Source organism: Rhizomucor pusillus, assembly GCF_041956525.1.
Source record: "Rhizomucor pusillus strain CBS 183.67 unplaced genomic scaffold VTP01scaffold_13, whole genome shotgun sequence".
Classification (NCBI taxonomy): Eukaryota; Fungi; Mucoromycota; class Mucoromycetes; order Mucorales; family Lichtheimiaceae; genus Rhizomucor; species Rhizomucor pusillus.
Window position 1 is genome coordinate 330,639 of NW_027192155.1, and position 18,708 is coordinate 349,346.

The 18,708-nt window shown below is 45.7% G+C and overlaps 7 protein-coding genes across 7 annotated transcripts; 2 read left to right on the forward strand and 5 right to left on the reverse strand.

The window, feature by feature from the left end:
• Positions 1-41: 41 nt before the first annotated feature.
• VTP01DRAFT_2514 (uncharacterized protein) lies at positions 42-6,176 on the forward strand (the record flags this gene model as incomplete). The annotated part of the gene is made up of 14 exons (XM_069380984.1): positions 42-224; positions 302-1,771; positions 1,873-1,961; positions 2,020-2,872; positions 2,934-3,048; positions 3,106-3,276; positions 3,347-3,493; positions 3,568-3,754; positions 3,810-4,089; positions 4,154-4,284; positions 4,517-4,772; positions 4,865-5,202; positions 5,267-5,560; positions 5,633-6,176. The coding sequence occupies 14 exons, from the start codon at positions 42-44 to the stop codon at positions 6,174-6,176; spliced, it is 5,058 nt and encodes a 1,685-aa protein (XP_069237290.1).
• Positions 6,177-6,231: 55 nt separating this feature from the next.
• Positions 6,232-6,559, reverse strand: VTP01DRAFT_2515 (uncharacterized protein; the record flags this gene model as incomplete). The annotated part of the gene is made up of 3 exons (XM_069380985.1): positions 6,232-6,264; positions 6,338-6,473; positions 6,534-6,559. The coding sequence occupies 3 exons, from the start codon at positions 6,557-6,559 to the stop codon at positions 6,232-6,234; spliced, it is 195 nt and encodes a 64-aa protein (XP_069237291.1).
• A 542-nt stretch (positions 6,560-7,101) lies between these two features.
• VTP01DRAFT_2516 (uncharacterized protein) lies at positions 7,102-8,604 on the reverse strand (the record flags this gene model as incomplete). The annotated part of the gene is made up of 1 exon (XM_069380986.1): positions 7,102-8,604. One exon carries the CDS (start codon positions 8,602-8,604, stop codon positions 7,102-7,104), a length of 1,503 nt encoding a protein of 500 aa, XP_069237292.1.
• A 689-nt stretch (positions 8,605-9,293) lies between these two features.
• VTP01DRAFT_2517 (uncharacterized protein) lies at positions 9,294-10,232 on the reverse strand (the record flags this gene model as incomplete). Its single annotated transcript, XM_069380987.1, has 3 exons — positions 9,294-9,445; positions 9,504-9,630; positions 10,131-10,232. The coding sequence occupies 3 exons, from the start codon at positions 10,230-10,232 to the stop codon at positions 9,294-9,296; spliced, it is 381 nt and encodes a 126-aa protein (XP_069237293.1).
• A 656-nt stretch (positions 10,233-10,888) lies between these two features.
• Positions 10,889-12,099, reverse strand: VTP01DRAFT_2518 (uncharacterized protein; the record flags this gene model as incomplete). Its single annotated transcript, XM_069380988.1, has 3 exons — positions 10,889-11,179; positions 11,703-11,975; positions 12,031-12,099. The coding sequence occupies 3 exons, from the start codon at positions 12,097-12,099 to the stop codon at positions 10,889-10,891; spliced, it is 633 nt and encodes a 210-aa protein (XP_069237294.1).
• Positions 12,100-14,089: 1,990 nt separating this feature from the next.
• On the forward strand, positions 14,090-16,113 carry VTP01DRAFT_2519 (uncharacterized protein; the record flags this gene model as incomplete). The annotated part of the gene is made up of 8 exons (XM_069380989.1): positions 14,090-14,253; positions 14,321-14,371; positions 14,437-14,588; positions 14,660-14,906; positions 14,978-15,030; positions 15,104-15,132; positions 15,202-15,847; positions 15,905-16,113. The coding sequence occupies 8 exons, from the start codon at positions 14,090-14,092 to the stop codon at positions 16,111-16,113; spliced, it is 1,551 nt and encodes a 516-aa protein (XP_069237295.1).
• Positions 16,114-16,372: 259 nt separating this feature from the next.
• Positions 16,373-18,530, reverse strand: VTP01DRAFT_2520 (uncharacterized protein; the record flags this gene model as incomplete). Its single annotated transcript, XM_069380991.1, has 2 exons — positions 16,373-17,087; positions 17,155-18,530. 2 exons carry the CDS (start codon positions 18,528-18,530, stop codon positions 16,373-16,375), a joined length of 2,091 nt encoding a protein of 696 aa, XP_069237296.1.
• Positions 18,531-18,708: the final 178 nt, after the last annotated feature.

The following is an 18,708-nucleotide window of genomic DNA, read 5'->3' on the forward strand; positions in this document are numbered from 1 at the left end:
ATCTTTACCCTTGGTCTGATCTACTTCATGCGATTGACACAATGTCTAAACCTACACGCTATCTGTCTGTCAGAATAGTGAACATTGACTACTACATGGCCGATCCAACACCCTTTGATCGGCGGTTTTGTCCCTTTAGCACTTCACCTTTGAATAAAGTTCCTGTCATTCGCGTCTTTGGATCTACCCCGGCAGGCCAAAAGACTTGTCTGCACATTCACCAGGTATTGATGAGCTTAAGGAATATATATGAAACCGCATTAGACCGTAACCTAGTAATTTGGGGAATCGATCTTGCTAGATTTACCCTTACATTTATGTTCCATATACATTGGACGTCGATGCAGATCCGGAAGAGATCCAGCGTGATATATACCAGTTTGGCACTTCTCTCAATCAAGCACTCGCTCTTTCGTCCCAAAGATCAACAGATCGCCCGAATGGAGATCAGTTTATCGCTGCCATCGTGCTAGTCAAGGGTGTTCCATTCTATGGCTACCACATTGGATATCAGACATATCTGAAAATCCACATGCTCGATCCGGCAGATAAACACAGACTCGTGGAGATCCTTCAGAGCGGTGTGGTGCAAGGAACAAGCTTTCAACCGCATGAATTGCATATACCCTTTGAATTACAATTTATGATGGATTACAATCTATTCGGCATGAACTGGATCCACATTCATGCAGATACTAATCAGCAAAGTATTACCAAAGATGACGACGACGACGACGCAAATATCCAGCTAAGCTTAAGATTTCGTCAGCCATTAATGAGCGAGCGTAAAAGTTTGCTACTCGACCGTTCGCAAGCTTCCTCTGCAGGCACCAATGATTCTTTGCAGTCTTCTGTCGAGCGTGATGTATATTACACCTCCCAAACCGTTCCAGAGTATCTGCAATGGTCCAGAATAGATCGGTCCAGCTACTGCGAACTCGAGGTCGATACAACTGTCATGACAATTGGAAACAGACAAGAGCTGGAAGAAAGGAGCATTCACACCGATCTTCAAAGCGAGATAATTCCACCGAGGGAAAAGCTCGTAAAATCTTTGCAGAATATCTGGGCAGACGAAGCCAATCGAAGGAAGACAAGGGGTGAATCAATGCCTTCTTCGTCGACGCTAGATTCGCCATCGGATCAACGGGTGCCGCAAATGGAAGGCTGGTCCACTGAACAACATTGGAAGGATATGATCGAGCAATTCTTGCAAGCGCCCGACACGCATGACAGACCTAACACAGTTGAAGGACAGGACTATCCGAATATCATGACTGCATTTCAATCAGTTGAGGCTCTTTACAGCCAAGAATATCGGCAGCGCCGAGAGTCACGAGTGACTGAAGGGGATGTTAGACGGAATTCTGTATCTAGCCCAAGGCTAGAGCCGAGTACCTCTCCTATTTTTCAAACGATGCAGTTCAACGATGTTGCGGAAGCTTCAGCTTACAATGTATCCGCCACGCCGTCTCGATATCGGACCATGTCTCAATCTAGCAAAGCCGATGTGGATCCAGATATTCTCCGTTCGCTTATGGAAAGTCAATCATTCCACGAAGCTGACAAAGAAATTGCTGAAGAAGAGATAGTAGAGGAGGAAGGAGCGGGAGATAGTCAGTTATTCGAAGAAGAGCAGGAACTTCCACCGCCTTGGTTTAGCAGAAGAAATCCATATCGATCCCCTCCACGACGGCATATGACGCTGGGTTACGAACATCAAGAGGAGCAGCAAGACGACTCTGAAGAAGATGATGTTCAATTTAGGAAAGTACACGGCGTAGTTAAATTTTGTTGCAGACTTTCTTACATCAATGCAGACCAAGAAAACTGGATTTCGAGGCAGAATTGAGGCGGATAAGAGAAAGACAGGGACTTGACGCCAGAGATATCAGCTATACGACTGCTGAAGATAGCAATGACGAGCTAAATGTCAGCGAAGTACCACCGGCGCCGCCAGTGTAATCCTTTGCGACGGAGACTTGATGACTTTGTGGAAACTAATAGATTTATGTGTAGTCCACAGAAGCGTAAACGATACCGACTTCCTCAGTACGACGGTGGAGGTGACAATGAATCCTCCGAACCAGTGGAAGAAACCGCAGAGGATGCATGGAACACAGTAGTAAAAAGCTTGAACCGCGTCAAGCGACAGAGATTGGACCAAGGAGCCTACGTTCTTTTGGAACGCCATCCTGCGTTGGAGGAGCTTCTTGCAAAAAAGGACTTAAGAGATCGAAAAACTCGCGTTGAAAGTTCAAGTTCTTCATCGGTCGAGAATACTGCCAGTAAACGCAAGTCCACAGATGGATTTTCCTCAAACGAAACTTTAGGTGGTTTTGAAGAACTTGGGATGTATTCCACTCAGGAGCTTGTTGAGCAAGCTCGGCAACGGACCAAGTGTTCACCAAACGAGTCTAAACAGGAAGAGGAAGCAAGAGAATTCTCAGTGATATCAGGACAAAAGCGCCGAATGTCTCCTCCACCAGCGCTATCGTTAGACGTGCATGGTACCAAAAAATATGAGTATGTATACAACCGCCCTCCTCCAGTTTTACCAAACAAGATGCCAGTACGGTATCAAGAGCCACACTATAGTAAATCTGCGGATGTACCTTCCGTGCCAAGAGTATTTTCAGGGAAGGAGTTTTGGATACCTGGAAATGATGTGAAGCACCTGAAACCATTCAATCCTCCCGGCGCACAGCCCTTGCAACAATCAATCGATGATCAAAGATGGAAAAGGTCTGGAATCAGGACCTGGACACCAGCTACGTTGCCGCCCAGTCCCAAAGAAGTCCAGGCTTGGCTTGCAACGAAGCGCAAAATGACTCAAGAAAGTGCAAATAGCAATACCCGTGAAGCGACTCAAGTAAGATGTCTTTTCTTTATGAAATCTTTTGGGCATAAAGTTGATTCTGAATATGATTTAGCTGGATGGTCCAACGATGATGAACACATACAACTTTAAATTTAGTCCGTCAAAACCTAAAGCTAAAGTGACACGAATACGAGATTACCTGGATATATTCAGTGTGGAAATCCTTGGTAAATGACGACCCAGTATGTGATAAATTCATATTATTTACATGGATATAAAAATAGTCAGCACGAGGGAGGATTTACTTCCAGATCCGCGATACGATCCAGTGCAGAGCGTCTTTTGGTGCTTGCAGACCGAAGATGAGCACATAGTATCCAACGGATTCCAAGAAGGATATTGTGTCGGCGTTATTACATTGGGCCATATCGATGTTCTCAAAATTGGAATCACGAGTGAGTTTAAGGAAGCAAGATAACAAGGAAATAGGGATTAATATTCATTCCAATTTATAATCTCACATAGACATCGAAATGGATTATGCTGAAACTGAAGAGGAGCTTTTTCATATTTTAATCGAGAAGGTGCGGTTATATGACCCGGATATGCTTGTCGGTTACGAGCTGCACAACGCATCCTGGGGATATCTGATCGAACGAGCATCCACATACAGTAGGCTTCTTTAGTTAGATCCTGAAAGAGAGATAATGACAAATATTTATGAATTCCAACAGACATACAGTTAGAAGATGAGCTTTCACGGACATACGTGATATCCAAAAAAGTACATCACGATCAATGGGGATATCGGAAAGCATCAGTGTATCGAGTCACTGGACGGCACATGCTCAATGTCTGGAGACTTATGCGTGAAGAACTTAGCTTGACAAGCTACACGTTTGAAAATATTGCATACCACGTCTTACATTGCAGGTTAGAACCTTGGAACGCAACCGAAATTGTAGAATACAAATTGACGCCTCTTTAGGATGCCACATTTTCCTCCTCGTATTCTGACTGCGTGGTACAATGACGGTGCACCTGTTTTAAAGTATCGCGTGTTTCGATACTACATGGACAGAGTCCAAATGAATCTGGATATTCTGGATGCGTCTGAGATAATCAACAAGACCTCCGAGTCAGCTCGAGTATTTGGCGTGGACTTTTACTCTGTAATCACTCGTGGTTCCCAGTTCAAAGTTGAGTCAATCATGCTGCGTATTGCCAAACCAGAAAACTTTATTCTCGTATCTCCTAATCGAAAGCAGGTACTATTTCGAGTCAATGCCTAGAGCGAGAATTTTTAGAGATTCCAACGTATAATCATATTAGGTTGGCGAGCAACGAGCCGCCGAGTGTTTACCACTAATCATGGAACCGGTAACACAGTTCTTCTCGAGTCCTTTGTTAGTACTCGACTTTCAGTCCCTATATCCTTCCATCATGATCGCATACAACTATTGGTAAGTATTACATTTTGCATGGTGTTTTCATCAGCTATTAACGATACAACTGGTATACTAGCTTTTCCACATGCTTGGGGAAGGTAAGAAAACCTGGAGATTCATCCCGGTTTGGTATCCTGCCCAGCTTCGATATACCGCCAGAACTGTTATCCCGGTTCAAGGACCAGATAAATAGTACGTATATTTGCATTGAACCAAATATACTGTATATCACATTCTGACAATGTAGCAAAGTATCCCCCAATGGAGTTATGTTTGTCAAGCCGAATATTCGCAAGAGTTTGCTAGCTAAAATGCTCACAAACATCCTCGAGACACGCATCATGGTGAAGAATTCGATGAAAAACTATCAAGAGGATACGGCTTTGCTACGATTGTTAGATGCAAGGCAATTAACTCTCAAATATATTGCAAATGTCACCTATGGTTATACATCTGCTACTTTCTCGGGACGTATGCCTGCTGTGGAAATAGCTGACAGCATTGTGCAAACAGGACGAGAAACATTGGAAAAGGCAAGTCATTGCTGATGAATGGGGTGTAAATGCTGCAACCTCTTACTGTGCTTGGGCCTTAGGCTATCCGTACCATCAATGAACACGAAAAATGGGATGCACGTGTCGTCTATGGCGATACGGACAGCGTCTTTGTCTATTTACCTGGACGTACACGGGACGAAGCTTTTGAAATAGGCAACGACATTGCAAGGACAATAACGGCTAATAATCCTGCTCCTGTACGATTGAAGTTCGAGAAAGTGTATCATCCATGCGTCTTGTTAGCAAAGAAGCGCTACGTCGGATTCAAGTATGAGCATCCGAGCGAGAAAGAGCCCGTATTCGAGGCCAAAGGTATCGAAACTGTCCGACGCGACGGCACGCCTGCTACTCAAAAGATTCTCGAATCATCCTTAAAGTATGGCTTGAAAGAAAAAATAATGAGAAGCAAGGCAGTGTTTTAAACTGATTTTCTCTACTAGAATACTTTTCCGCACGCAAGACATGTCCGAGCTGAAGGAGTATCTTTACAATCAATGGACTAAAATCTTGTCCAATCGAGTGCCTCTCAAGGAGTTTATTATCGCACGAGATGTCAAGCTAGGTACTTATGTTGAGCTATCACACGGTGCTCAAGTTGCTCTTTCGAAAATGGAGACGGACCCACGTGCAGCACCGCAGTATGGTGAACGAGTGCCTTACGTTGTTGTACATCGTGGGCCTAACGCCCGGCTCAAAGATAAAGTGGTTCCACCTGAAGCATTGTTGACAGACAGGTAAGTCTCTCGAATATTCAGGAACGTGTATTTAGTGATGGCAGTTAACTGACTGACGATTGGTTAACCTAGTTCGCTCAGACTGGATGCTGAATATTACATCCGTAAGCAAATCATCCCTCCTTTGAACAGGGTTTTCAACCTTGTAGGCGTGGATATCACCGCATGGTACGATGAGATGCCGCGCTCTCAAAAGGCAGCTGCGCTTGCAGCCTCACACTATGCTGAACATGAGCAAAAAGCGATTGCTCGCATTGATCAGTATTATGCCAGCAGCCACTGCGTGGTCTGCCGCAAACTAGCTGAGGGCGGTGCTCTTTGTCAAGAATGCAAATCCCATCCCACAGAAAGTGTTTTCACGCTCGCGACGCGCCAATCCGACGCTCAAAAGCGTTGGAGTAATATCCTCAATGTTTGCCACACGTGCTCACATGTCAACCCGGCCTTGACCGCTTCCACTGACAAGTGCGCGGCCGTTGGAACCAGTACCGGCTACGCAGACCATCCCTGCGACTCATTGGATTGTCCTATATTTTTCGAGCGCGTCAAGGCCAAAAACGATATACGAGTCACGTCCACTTATAATAGTTTGCTTGAGGAGTTGTTGTTGTTGTAGTGGGATGTTTTTGTTATCCTTTATTCGTATACAACAGAGAGAAGGAGAGAGAAATCTACTGAGCGGCAGTCTTCTGGGCAACAGATTTCTAAAGCGAATTATAGCATTGTTGAGCTTTCAAGTTTGCAACGCGCGTTTCTTTTCTTCGAAAGAGAAATTACCTGTTCAGACTGGGTGCCGTTGTTCCACTTTACAAACTTCAAGTTGTTTTGCTGACGGATTTGAGCAGCAGGGCGCAATTCGTTCTTCAGAGAGTTGCGCAAAGCGTTGGCGCAAATGTTGGCGTATTGAAGGTAACTATACACACCGGGTAAGCTACACAGCTAGGTACACTGCTAATTACTGCGAGAAACATACGAGAGACCAGCGGCTTTCCAGGACATTGTGTTCGATGAAAGGTTGGAAAACTTTTGTTTATTCGTGGGCCAGATTTCCTTTGACTGTTCTGAGTTTGAAATTGACGAACTGCCCCTGCACACACCTTGGTTGTTTCCTCGCACCTCCGCAAGTCACGCTGAGACTACAGTAAAAGAGTGGGCGAGCACGATCTGATTTCTGCAACGCCTCTGGAAGGCATTCGACGAACATTTAATGTATATGCATCCCAAGCAAAGAAATAACCTTGGCACGATCTTATCTGAAAATAGTCATGCTTCAGATCTAGCATGTTGGTGTACACTTGAGACGCGCAAGAAAAAAAAATAGTATTCTGGACGAAATGCGACATCAACTTTCACTGGGGGAGAGCGACATTACTTGATGGAATGAGTGTAAATAAATGATGTGAGGTGCGGAACATAAGGAGTGAAAAGGGTCATATATAGTACGTACAGGAATGAATGCAAATGGAAAGAAGGCATATTGGGTGGATATTACGTATGGTAGGATGAATAGATATTAAGTGATTTGGTTTTTCTTTTTTTCCTTACAGAGCATGAACACGCGACGTCTTTTTACCGGTGACGAAGCGCTTGAAGCTCTTCCACAAACGTCCAACGACTGTTGGCTCGCTTCCTTGCATCAGCCTGACCTCTGGATCCAGTGTCTTGGTCTTGGTCTTGGTGGTATCTTTTGTATCCTGTTTCGGTGATTTCGGAGGAGGAGGCGCAGATGATGATGATGACCGTCCAAAAGATGAAAAGAATGATCGTCGAACAGACTGTTTGGTGGGTGGTGGTGGCGGTGACGGGTTTGCATCGCGTTCTGGAGCTGTCTTGTCGCTAGAAGAGGATGTGGAGAATACGCGTGCAGACAACTTTTTCAAGGAAGAGAACTTGTTTGAACCTTTGGCTTGCGGTGGAGTGCTTGGCGGCTTTGGCAGCGCTTCGAGCGATGACAGCAGCGAAGAGGTGTTGGTATCAGTCGGTGGCGGTGGAGTGCTCTTGCCAGCAGCGTTGCGGTTACTCCATCGAAACATGTTGGATAGCTTGGGTCTTTCGCTAAACAGCGGTCGAGACAACCGCTTGTTTTCAGCTGCATTTCTTGATGCCAATCCAAGTCGGCTTGATAGACTACCGCGGGACATATCCGACGCCTTTGGTGGCGGCAGCGGCGGCGACGGTGACGACGACGGCGACTTTGATGATTTCGGTGGTGCAGGAGCTACTACCTCTGTGCTCACTCGTTTTGACGAGAACAGCTCACGTAAGGATTGAACGGTTCCTTTTTTAATCTCGAGACGCGGTAGGCGCTCATTGGATGGTGGCGGTGGAGGCGGTGGGATGCTTTCTGTATAAGGTGGTGGGGGATCCTTTTGAAACAATGACCGGAGAGAACGGACAGTGCTCCGCTGCATGTTGCTTATGATGGAGGATCGGCGGCTTCTAAGCGTATCGGCGTCGCTGTTGCAGGCATTGCTAATTGAGTGCTGGCTTGAGAGCTGTGAGCCGATGGATGATTTGGATCGGATAGAGCGACATGCACTTTGTTGATCAAACGGAGTTGTGACAAAAGAGGATGCCTTGCTAGATGAGCATGATTTTCGAGAAGGTGGTGTTATCGGTGCAACCCGCGCTACATCTCTTGGGTCTGCTTCAGCAACCGGCAGAAAATGTGCATCGTTATGGAAAGGGAAAGCCAGCGGCCGTGGACAGGAATAGACTAGATCTGGCTGGCGGCTGGGGCTACTACTATCGCGTGGTGGTGACTCCGAGTGCTTTTTGCTTCGACTGGACTTCTTTGGTTTTCTGGCTGCTATTTCCTCGTCATCCAGTAGCTTTGCATCTTTGATATCCTCTTCGATTACCCGAGAGGTTATAGGCGATGGCTGTGTGTTGGTGGGCGAAGAGGACGTTGAGGATGTGTAGCCGCTGTCTGCTCCAGAAGTGTTTGAAGCCAGCGATGGCCGTTTCTTTGCGTCTTTTTTCCTGGTCGACGAGCGTATTGCAGCATGCAGCTCGCGTCTATAGCCGGAGCTGTGAAAGTACATAAAGAATAATAAAGAACAAAGAAAGAGAGAGAGAGAGAGAAGAGGTGCTTTCTGCTGGACAAAAAGAAAAATGTAGTCGGAAAAAGTTTGTGTTGCACAGGAGTATCCTTGCACCCAATTGAATCATTCATGTGCGTGAAAGCCAAATGCTATCAACGGTTAACCTGGCTCGCTTAGGCAAGCTCATATGATCTCCTGCATACGCATATTATACATGTAGCATATTTTGGGGTCGTGCTCCTCGACGTTGTCACCGTGGATTGCCAGATAAACACCCCCCGCCCCCTAGGCATGAATCGACCGGGACCTAGTTCGTCGTACCACACTGTGTCACATTGTGTGCTCTGCAAGCTTTTCTGGACAAGTCTTTTCTTTGTCCGGTCGCTGTATCATCTTCATTGCCCCTACGCCGTCGCATACTCCGGACTCTCAGTCAGCTACCACATCCTGGAGAGGAACGATCATCTCTGTTGCAACAACTTCCGCTTATAGATATAAATTAGATCGTATAGGTGAAATCGAGACTAAAAACCTAGCTTGTCGTGCTGGGCTTCGTTGACGCGAACAAGGCGAACGGTCTAATGATTACTTCCTCCGCTGCCTCCGGGGGCGACAAGTCAAACAACATCCTTGTCTTCGGCAGACAAACGGACACCTCCTGACTGACACCGATGGTCGCTATCCTACTATCAATCGCTATACTCGGCAGGGCCAATTGATACTGCAACTCTCAACCAACTGTCAGACTCGATTCCGGATGATTGTGTTGTACATGACGCCTGAAGAAATAACGGCACAGCTTCGAAAGACACCATCCAAGAGCAGCCCAGGCATAGATAGCCTAGCTTACGAATTATTACGCTTGCTATCCAATCACCGCTTGCTATTGATCTACTGACCCGTGTCTGCAATGAGATTTTGATCTCGCAAGTGTTTCCTGCTTCTTGGCAACTTTTCGGTGGTTGTCCTCTTGCCCAAATCCGGGGACTGTGCAGAACTAAAGAACTGGAGACCGATCTCCTTAATCTGCGCCGATGCTAAATTGTTTACAAGATCATGGCCAATCGTTTACTGACAATTATCCCCACTATCATCACCAAATATCAAACAGGTTTTGTTCGCCACCGCTATATCGCAGATAACGACTTAGTGGCCTAGTTGGCAATGGATTTTGCGCAAGAACTCAACCTCCCCGGCATCGCCCTTCTTCTCGATCAAGAGAAAGCCTATGACAAAATCCACCCATTATACCTGGAAGCTTGTCTATTGCGCTTCGGTTTCCCTTCAGTCTGAATTTCCACGGTTACGACCTTATTCTCTGGGAACCTCCTGTCTATCAATGCCAATGGTTTTCTAACTGCCGCATGTCGTCGCCAAGAACGTGATTTAAGACAAGCGGATCCGCTATCCCCTTTACTGTTCAATATTGCGTTAGAACCGATTCTTCGGGCCATCCAGTCCTCATTTCTTCCGGCTGGGTTTTCCTACAGCCTAAAGACGTTTTATCAGTCTGTATTCCACGTTACCGTTTGAAAGATGGCTGGCATACTGAATGGTCTCATGTGGTCGCTAGCACCCTGAAAGTAATATGTGATGCCCATTGGCATCTCATCTTTGACTCTCGACATTTTGACGTTCCAGAGAGACAAGTAGATGTTCATGCTTGAACTAAGAATTAGCCTTCAAGGACTTGTGATTATTTAAATTTCATATGGCTCTGCCATTTGACTGAATAAACTCTTTATACAAAAGAAAAATCAATAAGACAGCAGAAAGATGGAAAAGATAAAAATCACAGGAAGAAAGAGAAACTCAATACCACGGAGTAAGATTACAATATAAATATCTTGAATAAGACATTGCAAAGGAACCATCTCGACATTCTCAATTTTCAAGGAATAAACGACTGATTGTTTGTTCTCGTTTCTCTCCTTTGATTCTTATCCAAGACACTACGAGCGTTATCAATAATTACGATGTGGTCGCCTTTGTTTCCTAGGCAACGCCATTGACATTCTCAGCTTTTCATTGCAGATGATTGAGGGAGGGCCATAAAATTTTCACAGCATCGCGAAGGGTTTTGAGTTCTGCTTCCATTTGTGTGATCAACGATTTCAGTTCAGCTACAACTTTCTCCTTTTCTTCGCGACTGAGCATACGAATATCCGTGAGAAAGAAGGTGCCGGTTTTTCAACATTGCGTAACTGACCCGTCATGCTGGCGTTTGAGGCAAACGCACTTGGAGTAAGGCTCATTATCAACAGTTGTTTGATGTGGTAAGGTCTTAACCACAAGAAGGCATGAGAGGCATCTGCTTGTCAAGTTCCTCGTTCGCAGTGAGAAGACCTCCAGTTCCTCGTAGCCTGCCCTTGGGCTTAAGTTTGCTGGGTGGCTGCAGGTCTTTCAAGGATACCTCTTCATCATAGTCAATGGCTGCTTCTATGCGGACCATCATAGCAAGCCTGGCTTGGTCGTCTCCAGCATCCTCCAACCGGTCTTCAATCTTATACAATAACGATTGCATGTTTTGCTTCACATCGATGAAGTACAAAACCAATAGAGTCAAAATGCTCACCTGATACGTAACTTATTGCCCTTTATGGAGCAGTGCCGGGCCGACACTAACTCCAGGAAGGCTCCGGCAAATCATGCCATGATAAACTTTATACATGCTGTAGAAGTTTGAAGCCTCTCGGTTGTTGTCAAAGGGCAAATGTGCGTAGCTTTGAATAAACGATGAAATGTTAGTTATGTATCCCAAACATCGGCCACCACGTACGTTTTTTCTTGTGGCTTCACCACATGCGCAGGACAAACCACAGCATACCGGCGTAGGTTTTTGACCATTGTTTTCCACTCATGCCAGCCAACGTATCTCGAGAAAGAAAACATGGCAAATATGATCAGCGTAAGTTAACACATTAGAACTAAAGCATTTGCAGCGATAGCAAGGGAGGGAGCTTTGCATTTCTTCTTTGCGATATTATCGACGTGGTAAAAAGGTGGGATAACGATAGATTCCAGTTTTTTTGAAACCGGCTTCCAAATTACTCCGTCCATGCATTCCGCTATCCATGCATATGCTGAAAGCTTTTCACCTGAGATCCAGGCACCGCCAATCGCAAATGACATTTAAGTTCTTGACGTCTAACATTGCTGATTCCGAAGATGATCACGTAAGGCATACAGGATTGGTTTCTTCTGTAGGTTGCGTCGACCGGAACGACCTCAGGAAAACGCCGAGCTTCTTCCATGCTTGCAGGATATGCAAAGAAGATAGCTTGCAACCGGTTCTCGGAGACATACTGGTAACGGACTTCGTACGCTCTTTCGTCGAGGAATGCGCCGACGTAAGCAATCCGCCCTTCACACTATCGTTGCTACGTTGGTGCTCATCCAAAGGTTATCCAGGTCTTTTGGAAGCACCGACAACTTTCCTTCTGTGTCGCGCAAAGCTTCACAGATTTGCTTCGACTTGGTATCGGCCTTAAACATCTTCAATGCTGTGGCGAGATCCTCTTCGCTCAGCTTGCGGTGTTGATCTCTCGGATTTCCCAGCAACCGTCTCCAAACGAAAGAACCTTGATGATGAAGGGACAATTCTATCGTAGCGAATCGCGCTTGACCTTGACGGTGGCAGCGGTCAAATTGTGGTTGCTGCTGCGGAAAGACAAGTGACGAACACTGCTGGACTTCGTCGTAACAGCATAGCCATCCCAGCGCGCAATAACCTGGGCAGCTAGTTTCAATTTTTCACGGTTTTGAAATCGACGATTCAACAAGTTGACATTGTATTGTTCGAGACAACTTTCGGAAAGGTTGGTTTTGTGTCCGAAGACTGCTCGCTGGGCTTAAATGTTGTGACTGAGCATGAAGCGGGTCTAGCGAGCACGTCTCGTCGGTGACACAACCTTTTTCTGATTTTGTCCCTTGCTTGCACAACTATACTCAGCCAGTGTACAACAAGAAAGTTTGAGCAGCAACTACTGATGATCTACAATGTGGGTAGTGTGCCCCAGGGATGCTTGTTAAAAGCTTGTTCCTGCTTAAAGATATCTACCCTGCATCTGTGCAAGCTCGATGTACACAGATCTTTTCCATCTGGGTCCACGAGGAGAAAATAAGCTTTCACCATGCTTTTAGCTGCTTGCACTGCAGGAAATTTTCTCTTCACTCTCTTAATCTCAAACTACTTTTAATTTACGAAACAATTGAGGAGAAAGCAGTGACAGCGCACTTTTTTATAAACTATACAGAAAGGCACATGATCAGTCGTTTTAATTATGAAAAAGCGCATTGCATTATCGCAGAAGTTAACGGATCGATGCCTGTACTGTGGACTGGCTCGCCTAACGGATATTTTCTATGCAATAATCCGAGTGATGAAAATTTCTTGAGAGCAACGAATGTGTTGAAGGATGGAACGGATGAGTCATCCATATGGCTTTTGATCTCTCAGTGGTGCCAGACAACGCTACCTCTTTCGCCTGCGGTGTACAGGTGGAGCAAAAAGGTTTCCATATCTTTTGATACTTACAAAAAGCTGTCCCTCTATAAAATGTTTGATCATTGATGAAAATATCGTAAACAATTCAACAATGACTCTTCCTCTTTATAGTTTTTTGTTAAGATCAAACGACCATTTATATACGCAACTCTGACATCCCTGACGACATAGTTTAACCGTAGACATTTTCTGCAAGCAAGTCAAACTTTCAGAGAACTTTTAGCATAAGCAGCTACGCAAAAATACGATAAGCACCATTCCGTTGTTTACGCTCATTGTTGCTTTTACAAAGTCTCTGAGTAACACCGCGCAAGTTCTTATCGCACACCATGCTCCATTCTTCTGTGGCCGGAGAATCCTTATCCATTTTTGTAGTTGCTATGTACCCGATATAAACGATAACCGGTCCGCACAATTTGAAAAGTTGATAATCGATTGACAGAACGTGCCCGATCGTCGATTACTAAGGTCTACCGCCTTTTCTACCGCTACCGTTATCCACTATCACCCTTCGGTTTACGATGCGAAACTCAATGCATACTGTGACGAAATCTATGCACGAATGTTATCTTGCAGTGGCTTCGATCACACGTACGTGCAGAGGGCTATCCCGCATGTTTTTCCGACAAAGCTCGGACAAGGATTAAGCGTAGACCGACAATGATGCACTTAAAAAAAATGGTGTAGCCATGATAGCAAGAATGTTTGCTAAACAAAAGGGCAAGAAAACAGTCTGACGCGAAAAGATGTTGTTGGTTTTTTTTTTTTTAACTTGAGTAACCTTTACCAGATTTGCGATTTCTTTCCCAAAGGGAGCCCGGCGCGACCGCCGGCCGAGCCAACGGGCTGTCACCCTGGTGACAAAAAGCGGGGCGTACAGACAGAGAGCGCCACTTTAAATAGGACCATCGTTCGTTTCAAACGCTTTAACATAATCCTTTTCTCTTTTTTCCAATTTATTTATCGTAAGCTACTAGCATGAGCAGCAGCAGCAGGAGCAAATCTATCGATTCGTCACAGATGCAAGACGCCAGTGATCGAACACCACTTCTCAGTAAAGCCACCTCGTCGAGATCATCGTCTAGGCAGGCATCACATTGGTACGCATTGCCGCCTATTTTTGCAGTCGGATTTGCCATGGGGTATAAAATACTTTTGGATCGGTTGTCTGTTATTGCGTACCCTGACTGTACCGTACCTTGACAAAAGAGCTATTTATGCTCCCCAAATTCAGTTCTATACCGAGATCTTTTGCTACAGGTAGCCAAGAACGCTCTTGATCTTATTAGACTTGGAACCGACATTGTGCTATTATGCATTCTTAGATATTACCAAAGAATTAATAATGAAAGCGACAACAATGCGTCAACGCTGGTAGACGATGGCTTGGCGCCTATCCAAGACTGCGCTGTCCCAGAAGTCCAAGAGATTGTAGCTACCGCGCAAGCAGCCATCCAATTCCTGCTCTACGGTTCCAGTAAATATAACTAATAATCAAAGACCAGGGACTGGGCAGTGCTTTTGTTGTTAACGAAAAACAATTGTTAGCCCTGATTGCAGCCGGTCACTATGGGTTCATGTCAGATATCAAAGGGAGAGTGCCCGTTATCCAAATTTCCTTGCTTGGCATGGTCGTGTTCATTGCATGTAACATTGCCACCGCCAAACTGCAGGACTATGTCGGGGTGTTTCCTCTATTTCTAGCTCCTCTGTTGCGAGGTCTGCTTGCGGGTGACATTGTATTAATGGCAGCAATACAGGCATATGTGTCTGATTGTACTTTGCCAAGGGATAGGTAACTTGGCAAATGCTTGTAACACTTGGCGATGTTAAGGCGTGACATTTTCTTTCTCTTTCTCTCGTTAGAACGACGTCATTTGGATACATCATAGCTGCTACGCTCCTCGGAACTGCCTTGGGTCGGTCATCTTCTTTTCTTTTGTTTACTGTTTGTTTATCCTTTTTTTCAAGCTGACCCAGAATTTATAACAGGCTCGATGACCGGTGGCATTATTGTCAAGGTTTAGTTGCTTTCATGGGAACACCATTTAGTATGTTTGTAACACCATATCAATTCAAACCGGCTTTAGGGAACCGGAAGTGTTTTGAATGTTTTCTACGCCGCTCTAGTCTCGAGTCTTGTGATAGTAGGATATAGCTTTTGCATTCCAGAATCAAACAAGCATCTAGCATCCGTTAACGCAGGTGAAAGCAGCCCCACTTTGCTTGAACGAATCAACATTTTCTCTGCCCTTCGTCTATTGTTCCATGTCAAGCAAACTCACGCAAACCGCTACGCTCTGCCTGCTGCTGCCAACACGGTTTTCCTCATAACTCTCATTATGATGCCCCCTCTCATGCTGTATGCTATGCTTGTTTGGGGTTGGACGGCGTATGAAGGCAGCATGCTCGTCGGCATCGTATCCATTGCACGACTCTTGACAATGACCCTGGTGCTACCGCTTCTCTCACGTTTCTTCCTGAATGGAACAAACTCGCAACACAAGCTCTTGAATTTCAACCTGTGGCTGGCCCGCGTTGGCACGCTTATCGAGACTATGGAGATGATTCTCTTTGGACTCGCAGCCAACACCGCGCAAGCTCTCCTAGTCGCAATACTTGGGAGCTTTGGTATTTTACCGCAGCCAGCTCTGCGAGCAATTGTGACAACACTGGTCGATCCCAAGGATGTCGGCAAAGTACTGGGAGCGGTGGCAGTCACTGAAACTGTTGCAAGTAAGTTTGCGTGCGTGCTTCTTCAATCATCCCGGATACTAAAAGCTACATCCTTAGTGATCGTATCTCAGCTCGTCATGAACTCCCTGTATGGCTGGAGCGTTGCTTTCATGCCTAACTTAACATTCTTTGTATGCGCTGTTGTCGGATTCTCGGCGTTCCTTTCAACTTTTCTAATTTGGGAGCGCAAGGACTCTTGGTCTGACTCGGCTGCAGCTCAAGAAGAAGCGTCGTCGTCAAGCTCCACTGCTGCTCACCAAGACTAGAAAATCAACTCTTGCAGTTCTGGTTTTCCCTTTTTTCTCCTTTTCTCTCTTGCATTAGTCTTGTATGTATACCCTTCTCTGTTTGTAGTTGTGTTGTTGTTTAAATGTGTGCGCCTCTGTTGCGATCCCTTCTTGCTGCTTTACATATTCTAAAACTATACATAAACACGATCATATATGCTCATAATAGTTGTCATAGTTTTTATTTTACAAAGGTATACGAAAGCTGCTTTTTCTTTTTACAATGATTGCCGTATGTTCAATCCCGCCTTACTTGCTCGCCGTTCGCTGCCATCGACATCATATCCAGACCCTTGCGGAAACCGCCGGCCACAAACTTGTTCGAATCGAGTCCGTACGAGCTGAAAACTTGTCGCCACCACAGGTACCATTCTCGAACTTCGTCGTAGTCGACACGATCAGGGTCTATCGTCAACCATTTGTAGAGCATATCCAGCCATTTGTTGAAAAACTCATTCTCGAGCAGCTGGCCCAAGATAGTTTCTGATAGCAATTCTTTCCAAGCCAAACACCATATCAGCGGTTCAAGTTTTTGATCTCTAGGGTTCACCTCGAATTCGTATCGTAGCACGCGCGTGAGCTTGGGCAATATTGACTTGGTAAGGAATGACTCCATTTGCTCGGATGTCCAAACATCCTTCCAGGGAATCAAGATATGCAGCGCTGATTCGTCGGATGGATGCCACTGACGCAGTACGACTGAAAGCTTGTGTCGGATGCTCACGAAAAGATCTGCAAGGCGCCATGCTTCCAGAGCAGGTAGCCATGGATGGATCCAAACATGGATCATTTCCGGGTCGTTTCGTGGATCCCAATCGGATACAGCGCGCGTGATCTTTGGCAAAACCAACTGATTGACGATGTTTTCAAAGATAAATCGTGGTAACACCGGCGGCTTCCAAACTTCGAGTAGCTGCACTACTGGATCAGGGTCTCGTACTTCCCAGTTGTTACTATAAACATTGAATAGTAAGCATACATTCATACATGATCCAAAAGAAAGGTAATAGACGGACTTACTTGATGGCGCTGCGAACTTTCGTGAGCCATATGGTATTCATCATCATCTCGTAAGGCGTCGCAGTTGGTACTTCTTTCTTCGACTTTGATCCATAGTAACCATTGCTCTCCTCATCGTCGTTAGAACGTAACAAGAATCGCCATTTTGCAACTTCTTCCGCACACCATGTAGGGTTTGCTAGCACATCCCAACGCATGGCTTGGTATTTCATGAGTGGCGCCCAGACGGAAACCACAAGGGCATCGAGATCGAATGTCTTGATATCATTTCTAAACTCTTTGTCTAGCTTTTGGAATTGTGCACCATACAATGCTGTCACGCTGCTGTGCTCGATCGCTCCTGTAGCCAATGCACTTTTGGACAGCTGTTCTAGTTCACGTGCAATGGTTTGAACCTGTCTAGCCCTCTCGACCTTCGTCTCGTCCTCTATCATACGCGCCTGAATAGCAGCTATATCTTCTTCTAAAGCTTTCATTCGGAGTGTATTGGTATGCTTTTCCTTTGACAGTTTTTCCAAATTGCCTCTTGATAGATCTACAATCAGACGCAAGTTGTGACGCAATTCTGGCAGCCGGGTGGTCGTCTCCATCCATGTTGGTGAGTCTGTTTTTCGTAACTCTGATAGTGATACTTCGCGCACTTGGGGACCTGTCATATCTATCACCTTTTGCTGAGTCAATACAGGTGCTTCTTGCATTTCTGCCTCAGCAATGATATCCGTTGCCGTCTTGAAGACCGTCTTCGGTTTTCTAGCTTTACTCTTCCATGCTTCTCGTTTGACTGGTTTTGCTGCCTTTTTAATCTCTTCTTCTTCCTCTGACACTGATTCTCCACGTAATTTTGCTTCTTCTTTGGCTTGCTCCGTACGTTCATCGAAGCCTCGGAAACCCATACCCATTCGTGCAGGCCGCAATTTTGTCTCAATGGGGTTGACAATGCCTTCTCCAGCAGCACCGAGACCTTGGCCCATTTTCCAGCCCATCTTTTCGAGCATCTTTAATCCAAAACCTTTCGAGTGTGCGCTAAAACTGGCGAAATCTTCACTGGGTCTCGCGGCAGGAGACGGCGATCGATTTGTTGCTGCTTCCTGCTGTTGTATGCGTTCTTTTGTAGGATCTTTTGTCGGCTGCGGTGATTCCCGGGCATTTTGGAAGTTTACAGGCTTGCTGGCAAGAAAAGACGATCCTAAACCTCCTCGGACGCCTTCTTCCTCCTCGTCGAGATCATCATCGACAAATCGTTTTCGCTTGCGGCTTCCATAAAAGCCCTCGGCTTCCTCCTCTAGATCGCGATCTGTAATGTCAAAAGCGATGCGTCCGCCTTCATCGTCTGATGAATCGCTGCCATCGTCCATATATTGCTTTCGGCGCCCCATGGAAAGAACAAGAGAGAGGTGAGGTCCAAGAAAATGGGCAGTCTGCGCCTGAACTGCGAACTATCCCCGACAGTCACGGCCGTGTCCTACCCAGTGCATGAATTCGAATGCAAGTTTGCCTACAGATACTACATGAGCAAGTAGTTGGGATATCAAATCAATGCTGCATCGGTGTAGT